This window comes from Myotis brandtii, unplaced genomic scaffold (assembly GCF_000412655.1).
Source record: "Myotis brandtii unplaced genomic scaffold, ASM41265v1 scaffold244, whole genome shotgun sequence".
Lineage (NCBI taxonomy): Eukaryota > Metazoa > Chordata > Mammalia > Chiroptera > Vespertilionidae > Myotis > Myotis brandtii.
In genome coordinates, this window is record NW_005359225.1 from 1,964,687 (window position 1) to 1,972,757 (window position 8,071).

Genomic DNA, 8,071 nt, shown 5'->3' on the forward strand with positions numbered 1-8,071 from the left:
CCACCCACTCCCTGGCCTAGCCCAGTGTGTTTTACACAGTAGATGTTAAGTAAAAAGAGGCAACACCCACAGTGAGGAACCCCAGCTTGTGCAAGAGGGGGGTTCCTAGGGCGAGGGTGTGGGGCAAGGAGACCCATGCCCTTACCTTTCTTGGGCGTGTTCCAGTCAAACACCAGCCAGGTGAAGTAGAGCACAGCGATGAGCCAGCAGTCGGTGCAGAACGTGTACATGAGGATGACGGTGCAGGCCACTCCTGGTGGGCAGGCAGATGGCCACAGGTTAGGCCCTGTCCTCCCTGGGTGGGCCTCCGTCTCCCCTGGGCAAAGGCTCACTGAGCGACTGAACGTTTACCATGGTGCTAAGCTAGGCACAACCAAGGCCATGGGCATAACCTGGGGAGGAATCAAGGCCAAGGGCATCTCCGAGATCCTGGCGTTGAGGGACAGGTGGGTTCCATGTTGCCCCAGCAACAGCGTCGGAGATGAACTTCAGCTTCTTGTGAAGCTGTGTTTAGAGCTGTTCTTTTTGTCTTCTCCTTGCATGCTCTCCCCACGCCAGTGCCCAGCACAGTTACTATGGACAAGGGAGGGACCTACCAAGTGTCTCCACCCCCCGGGACCTGGGCTGAGCCACTGTCTCAGTGTGAGGCAGGGTGACTTTGACACCATTTCAGAGGTGAGAACACAGGCTCCGGAGTGGTGGTGGTAGGAGGGTAACTTGCTCAAGGTCACCCAGCAAGACAGTGGCAGAGCCAGGATTCAAACCATCATCCGCACCAGGCTTTAGTTATTTACCAAAAATTAGAAGCCCCAGACTGCCACTAGAGCAGTGGTTCTCAACCTTCTGGCCCTTTAAAGACAGTTCCTCATGTTGTGACCCAACCATAAAATTATTTTCGTTGCTACTTCATAACTGTAATGTTGCTACTGTTGTGAATCTTAATGTAAATATCTGATATGCAGGATGGTCTTAGGCGACCCCTGTGAAAGGGTCGTTCGACCGCCAAAGGGGTCGCAACCCACAGGTTGAGAACCGCTGCCCTAGAGGGACATGAGAGCGGAGGATTCCTGCCCCAGGAGGAGGGCTGGCCACCTCCTACGTGAGGAAGTGCCAGGTGGCCCCAGGCCAAAGCCCGGAGCCCATCAGCCCCACCTCTCAAACCCCCAGCAGGATACCAAGAAGCCTGCCTGGGGCCAGCTTTCCTCTGTTCACTTTGTTCTGGGCCTGCTGGCCACAAGGTTGAATGACCTGGCACTTGGCATGGAGAGAAGGAAAGGCCATGCCAAGCCTGGTTTACCTCCTGGCTCAACCCTAGATGCCCTCAGCAGGCTTCTCTCTGTCCAATTTCCCAGCCTCAGAAGCTCAGACTTCAGCTCTTCAAGACTGTTCCCCAACATGATACTATCCTCCCGTGTGGCTCTCACCTCTGAATTCTCTACCCGAGGGGGCCATCACTTCTTTGCCCCCTAGCCTCAGCACAGGGCCAGGCGCAGCGGGTACGCATGCTTGGTAGAAGCAGGCCTGTGTCCAGTACCCTCTCCACTGCCCTGGCTGCCTGCCCACCCTCTGCTGGTCAGGGGCGCTCTAGGGCTGCCTGGCTCGGGATGCCATACTCTCTTCTTCCTGCTGAGCCTCCCCTGGTTTCCCAGACACAGACTCTCCACAGTCTCAGGGCAGGAAAATGGCCGTCCCTTGTCATTCAGAATCTAGTCCTGCTCTCAACTCCTGAGCTAGCCTCTCCCCAAGGCGGCTGAAAGCAGCACAACTGTCCGGGGAGGGGCAGTGCACACAGAGTGACCAGGCGTGCCGTGTTTCAGGACCAGCTTAGGAGCGTGACGTCACAGACAGGGAAGATGGGTCTCTAGGGAAGCATCTGCCGCCTACGAAACCCTGGTTGAGGCAAACTGTGAAGCACTTTGGTGAACGGCCATGTCTCACTCACACTGTTGAGCCGTTTGCCACTGGTCCCCTTTCTTGGGCCTGGGAAAGAGCCAGTAGGTATTCCAGCTCCTAAAGAAGCCAGGTGGGCACTCCAGGTGGGCCTGGGCAGGGCGGTGAGGTTCCAGCCAGGGGCCGAGCAGCCTGGAAACCTGCTGTCATCAAAGCTAATTCTCCTGATGGGTAGCAGGACTAGAGAGGCTGAGCCCCAGGCCCACCCTAGATGTCTGGGCTCTCTGTGAAGGTGGGAGTCCCTACCCCCTATCCTCACTCCTGGCTCAGGCAGCCTGGATGGAGGAAAAGAGAACAGGTGGAGAGTCTGGAGACTGTATCCCAGTTCAGGACTTTCTCAGCAGGGGTCCCACTCCCCCTGCTCCCCCTGTGGCCACAGCCCCTCATCGTCTGCCTCCCCCACCAGACTCCTTCCAGCAGCTGGCCCTTGAGCCTCTGAGCTCCTTGGGAGCTGGAACTGGGTCAGATTAACCTCTCCAGGCCCAGCAAACAACACAGGAAAGGCTTACTGAGCAAAAATGAACTAAACCATGGAATGACCTTCCTTTATCAGAGCCTAATCCTACTTTTCGAACAATGGGCTCCCTGCTCTACCCTTGTAGGTCACAGGGCTGCAGAGGAACCAGTGCTGCGGTCTCTGGGATGTAAACAACTGCTTCAAGGCCCCACTGGCTTCAGTGTGGACGGGTCAGGGCCACCTGCACACTCCCCCCCACCCCTCCCCACATCTCAGTGAAGCTCCTGAGACCTGGAGGCCCGTGAGCAGGGCCGAGAGGCAGCAGAGGGTCCGTGAAGAGCACGAACATGCTCTTCCATGAAACCCTGGCCCTGCCACTCACAGGCCGCCGCCCATCCCTGACCCTCAACCTCCTCACAGGGTGCTGGGAAGATGACATAAGACGGCGTGTGAAGAGGACTTAACACACAGTTAAATGTCCAATCAAAAGACTCATGGCCTTGGATGGGGGAAAAGGACATCTTAATTCTTACCCATCTCTTATGGAAATTCAGTATGTCCTTCATTTACAAATGTGAGAGACCACAGTAGGAGTAGCAGTGCTGTTGACAGTGACACCAATAGAAAACAAAGGTGTTTTCATCACATTTATAGCAGGTACAGATATCTTGAAAAATCATTTATTCGCATCACTACTTAAGAGTCAGAGGAATGATTAGTCCTGCTGCTAGGTCTTTTTATTTACTATAATAACAAAAAGCACATATGGGTTACTATATGTCTAATTTGATTTCTTAATGTGTGTTTACTTATATTTCAACATCCTCAGTTTTCTGTATCAGTGGCTTCCTTTTAAATCCAATGTACTTAGTATTACACATTTAAAAGCATTGAGAGACGTCTGCAGCCTTGATCAGAACGCCAGAGGAGTCTACGCAGAAAAATGGTGAAATGGCTCTGTGCCAGAGGGAGGCTGATGGGGCCACAGCAGCCTCTGCCAGCAGAGTTGGGTGGCAGCGGGAGGGAGAGGCGGGGTGCTCAGGGCAGTAATTAGCAGCATTTCAGCCAACCTGCCCGTCCAACCAGGCGTGGCTCCCACCTACAGGAGGGCGTTGGGAAGATGCTGGGCCGGTTTCTGGGCTGTGGTTGGGTTTGATGGATTGTTAACCTACAGCTCGGGGCCAGTGACTGTCGTGTGCTGCGTGGGCTGGGGTTCTACCAGCTGCTCAGTTCCCCATCAGCCACGCTCTGACCCACTACGACAAGGAAAGTGGCGGCTCCTCAGCGCAAATGGGGACTGAGGGAGCTGGTGCATCAGAGGCAGGGATCTGGGAGGCTGGGGTCCTTGGTGTCTTTTCTTGGTCCCATTTCCTTCTCTTGTGATTCTGGCCAAGGCTCTGCCCCCACTGGGCCTACTTCCTGCCTGAAAATGGAGGGGATACACTGCTCTCTACTCTCAGATTCTAAATAAGTAGCCGCATGCAGGCCGAGATGGGGGCTTGGGCCCCGAGGGAGCCAGTTTAATTGGTTCTATTCCTTGGACCAGTAGTTCTTTCTCTCTTTTTTTTTTTTTTTAATATTTTATTGGTTTTTCACAGAGAGGAAGGGAGAGGGACAGAGAGCTAGAAACATTGATGAGAGAGAAACATCGACCAGCTGCCTCCTGCACAATCCCCACTGGGGATGTGCCTGCAACCAAGGCACATGCCCTTGACCGGAATTGAACCTGGGACCCTACAGTCCACAGGCCAACGCTCCATCCACTGAGCAGAACCGGCCAGGGCTCTTTCTCTTTTTGAGGCCATATGTCCCTGTAAGAATCTGGGGACAGCAATTGCCTTTCACCCCAGAAAAATATGCACAAACTGTCACATAGAATTTTGCATTTAATGTCAGGGGTTCGTGGACCCTCTAAAGTCCACTCTTGGGTCTAAAGATGAAGACCAGCTGTTTCAGAGTCCCACTGAACCTTCGTGAGTTTCTAATCACTCACTTGTGAAGTGAGACGTCAAGGAAAGACAGAGCAGGTGCCTGGTACATTGTGGGGGTTCGATACATAGCACCCCTGTCCCACCCCTCTGCCCTGCAAAGGGAGGGAGGGGCGGCACAGAGCTGCCTGGAAATGTGGTCTCCGAGGCCCCTGCGTCCCTGGAAGGACAGTTGCTCAGCGCTGACAGGGGGACTCCTGATCATCCCCATTAGACGGGATAGTTCTGAAGGGTGGACACCCACAGGGACTCGCCCACAGGTGCTGGAATGTACTCCATGCTGCTCTGCAGCAGGTTTGTCTGCCTGTGAGCTGGGAAAGCCACTTATTATGCTGGAGACTCGGGGGCCTGGTGAAGAGAAGAGGCTGCTGGGAGGGCAGGGCCTACCGCAGGCATGGGGCCTCTCCTCCGCCCACACAATCGGTGATGTCCTGCCCCTGGTCTGGATGGCAACCAGGGAGAGAGGGCATCAACCAGGACTTGCAGAAGCAGCGACCCAAGCACTGATGTGGGAGGTGTTGAGAGAGAGGAGGGAGCATTGGACAGGGCCTGCGTTCAGAGGGGGTGAGTGAGGGCCCACTGGGACCAGGCCCTGTACCAGCTGCTCTCATTCCTTATCTTGAATCTCCACAAAAGCCATCTGAATTGGGCAGCATTTTCTTCACAATCAAAATGAGGAAACTAAGTTTCAAACAGCTCAGAACCTGCGTAAGGGCACAGAGCTGGTTTGTGGTAAAGTCAGGGCTCAAACCCAGCATGACAGCCCCCGAAGGCAAAGCAACATACCTGCCAGAAAATGTCTGCTGGAGGCAGGGTGGCACATGGGGAAAACATAGGTTTTGGGGTCCTATAGATGTGAATTCAAATCTGTGTGACTTTGGACAAGTTACTTACCTTCTCTGAGACCTGGATTTCCCATCTGTAAAATGGGAACCAGACCACCACCTCCCACTGACTCTCACTGAGTCCTCCCGCATGCGCATGCCTGGGGTAGAGCACTGAATCTGGGACCCAGAAGGTGGTAAGTAGGAGGATGCTCTTTCCCCGACCCCTGCAGAGCAGAGCTCCTGCTCTAACCTATGTGGGGAGGTGGCCCCTGCCTCCCCTCCCCCTCGAAGGCCCGGCTTACCCAGCACGAGGAAGGACAGGACCCATTGTAGCACCGAGATGACCTGTAGCTGCTTTTCCACTTTGGACCTATTGAGCCAAGTAACGGAGAAGAGATCCTGGAGGGCAGAGAGGATGCTGGAGCCGGTGCCTGCAACAGGGGGGAGACGTCAGCCTGCTGCCCGCCTTCTCTCCAGCCTCAGAGTCCCCAATACCAACCCGCCTCCCACAGGCCCCTTCCTAGATGGGAGAGGAGCACAGGCCACAAAATCACACAGACATGAGTTGAAATTCTAGCCCTGCCACCCAGTAGCTACAAATTCTGGGCTGCTCACATGCCTCCCTGGACCCCAGTGTTTATACAAACCCAATGGAAATGGTGTCCCCTCAGAGGGTTTTGGAGACCAAATGAGGAAGCCAACGAGGCTGGGGGAGGCTCTCCATCACTGCCGGTTCTCTTCCTTCCCTCCACCCCCATCAAACTCCTGTCCTGCCCTTTATCTGGATCTAGTACAAATATTTAACCTTTGCTATCTGTCTGTGAGGCCAAGGACAGAGGTTCAACATCCAATTTGCAATGTTTTTGCTCCATCTGTACTTTGAGCACTCTGAATCCCTACCCCACCCCCTTGTCCCCAGGACTGATTCCCTTTCCAAGGAGCTGAGACCTCTTGCCCACACCCCCAATACCACCGAGACCACCACCACTAGCACCATCAGAGGGATTTACACTTTTAGTTTCATCTCAGTGCTCAAAGCTTGGAATCAGGAGGAATCAGGCCTTTGCTTTGCAAAGGACCTGCTGGCCAATGAGCTCAGGCTGCCTGGGACACTCAGGGCTGCAATTATGTTCACTACCAAGCATGTGCCAAGCCTGGAAGTTAGGGCAAGGTATGCTCACTTAATTGGCTCTGTGGCTGGGCCCCCCAGGATGATGCTTTGGACTTCAATGATTGAGGGGCAGCCAGGCCAGAAAGCCTGGTGACTGCAAGAGAGGCGGCACTGGGGGAGAGCCTGGACGAGGTTCCTAACCCATACCCCACTCCTTCCAGCAGCTGGACCAAAGGAGTGGAACATTTCAAACCCCATGTCTGCTGAGCCCCAACTGCATGCCACTCGCTCAGCATATCTTCACTGAGTCCCTACTGTGTGCTAGTCAAACATTCCTTCACACCACCCACTCGGCAAGGCTCCAGGCACTACATCACAGTCTTGTCCTTGAGGCTATCGTGGCCTTTCACACTGACCTACTGCTGGGAGTGGAAGTGGGAGGGAGGGGTCTAGGGCAGTGGTCGGCAAACTGCGGCCCCTTGAGTCTGGCTCCTCCACAAAATAGCACGTGTGGGCGCGCACGTACAGTGCGATTGAAACTTCGTGGCCACACTCAAAGGGTCAAAGAGCCACATGTGGCTTGCGAGCTGCGGTTTGCCAACCACGGGTCTAGGGGCTTAACTCAAGCCTTTGCATTTCCTCAAAATCTGTAGAGCAACAAGGTCACAGCAGAGTTCAGAAAGGAACATAATGCTCATCAGCTGAAAGTCAGCAATTGCTTTGACTTTTAGGAGGAACACAGGTAGCTCAAGGCAGACACACCAGTCCTGTCCTCTTTACCTGCTCTACTGGATTAGAGGGAGGGGGCTTGGTCCAGCAGGACTCAGGTGTCAGTTCAAATCTTGGTTCCACTCACTATTGTGACCCCAGGCAAGACCATGAGGGCTCCCTGACAGGGTATGATACATGTTGAGTGCTCAGTAGCATCTAATACTCCAAAGGCATACGTGCGGTAGAGGTGGCAGTAGGTGAAATCACTGAAGCAACTAAAGAGGCTGGCCACAGAGGCATTCCAGAGGTTGGGCCCATAACTGCTCCTTCACCCTCTCTCTATAAAAATCCTACCATCACAGGTCTTCTGCACCCCCATACTTCCCTGGTGACCCATCCTGGAGACTGAGGGCCCTCAGTGTCATCTAGAAGAGCCCAGTTGGGCCACCAGGGAGACTGCGGAGAAGAGCACCGACTTGCACTGGGTTATGCAGGCAGCAGGGCCAGGGTTGGAATCCAGGATTCCTGCCGCCTGCTCAGGGCACCTCCCTTTCCCCCACAGCAGGTGCCGAGTGCCCATGGGACACAGTAGGTCCAAGGGTGAGCTGTGCTCAGGACCTGGGGAGGGACCTGGGGGAGGGAAGTGAGGCCCCAGCATAGGCCTGAACCCTGGGTCCAAGGGCTGGCCTTCCAAGTCATCCCCTAGCAGCTGGCTCTGCCTCCTGAACTGGGCCAGAGGAAGTGAAGCAGGGGCGCTGGCAGCCAGGAGTAGGCTAAGGGCTGGGGAAAGTCCCCGCCCTGGGCCTGGGGCAGGCTGGGTGCTCTGGATGGAGAGAAGTCAGAATGGACTCGAACACCTTCCTACTCAAAGTGTGGTCTGGGAGCTGTTTAAAAATGCAGGATCTGGGGCCCCGCCTGGATCTGCTGAATCAAAATGTGCATTTTAGCAAGATCCTCAGTCCAAAGTCTCAGGTAGGGCAGGTCTGGGGTGGGGGCAGGGGCAGAGGAAGGAGCTGGGGGCCTCTAC

The 8,071-nt window shown here is 54.8% G+C and overlaps 1 protein-coding gene across 1 annotated transcript in view; it reads right to left on the reverse strand.

Annotated features, from left to right (window-relative positions):
* DGAT2 (diacylglycerol O-acyltransferase 2) overlaps positions 1-8,071 on the reverse strand; it is a 54,896-nt gene that overhangs the window by 13,130 nt on the left and 33,695 nt on the right. The window contains exons 4-5 of the mRNA XM_005867052.2: positions 5,525-5,653; positions 146-253 (exon numbers count right to left, since the gene is read on the reverse strand). Coding sequence (XP_005867114.1) covers positions 146-253; positions 5,525-5,653 — 237 coding nt within the window. The remainder of the gene's footprint in view (positions 1-145; positions 254-5,524; positions 5,654-8,071) is intronic.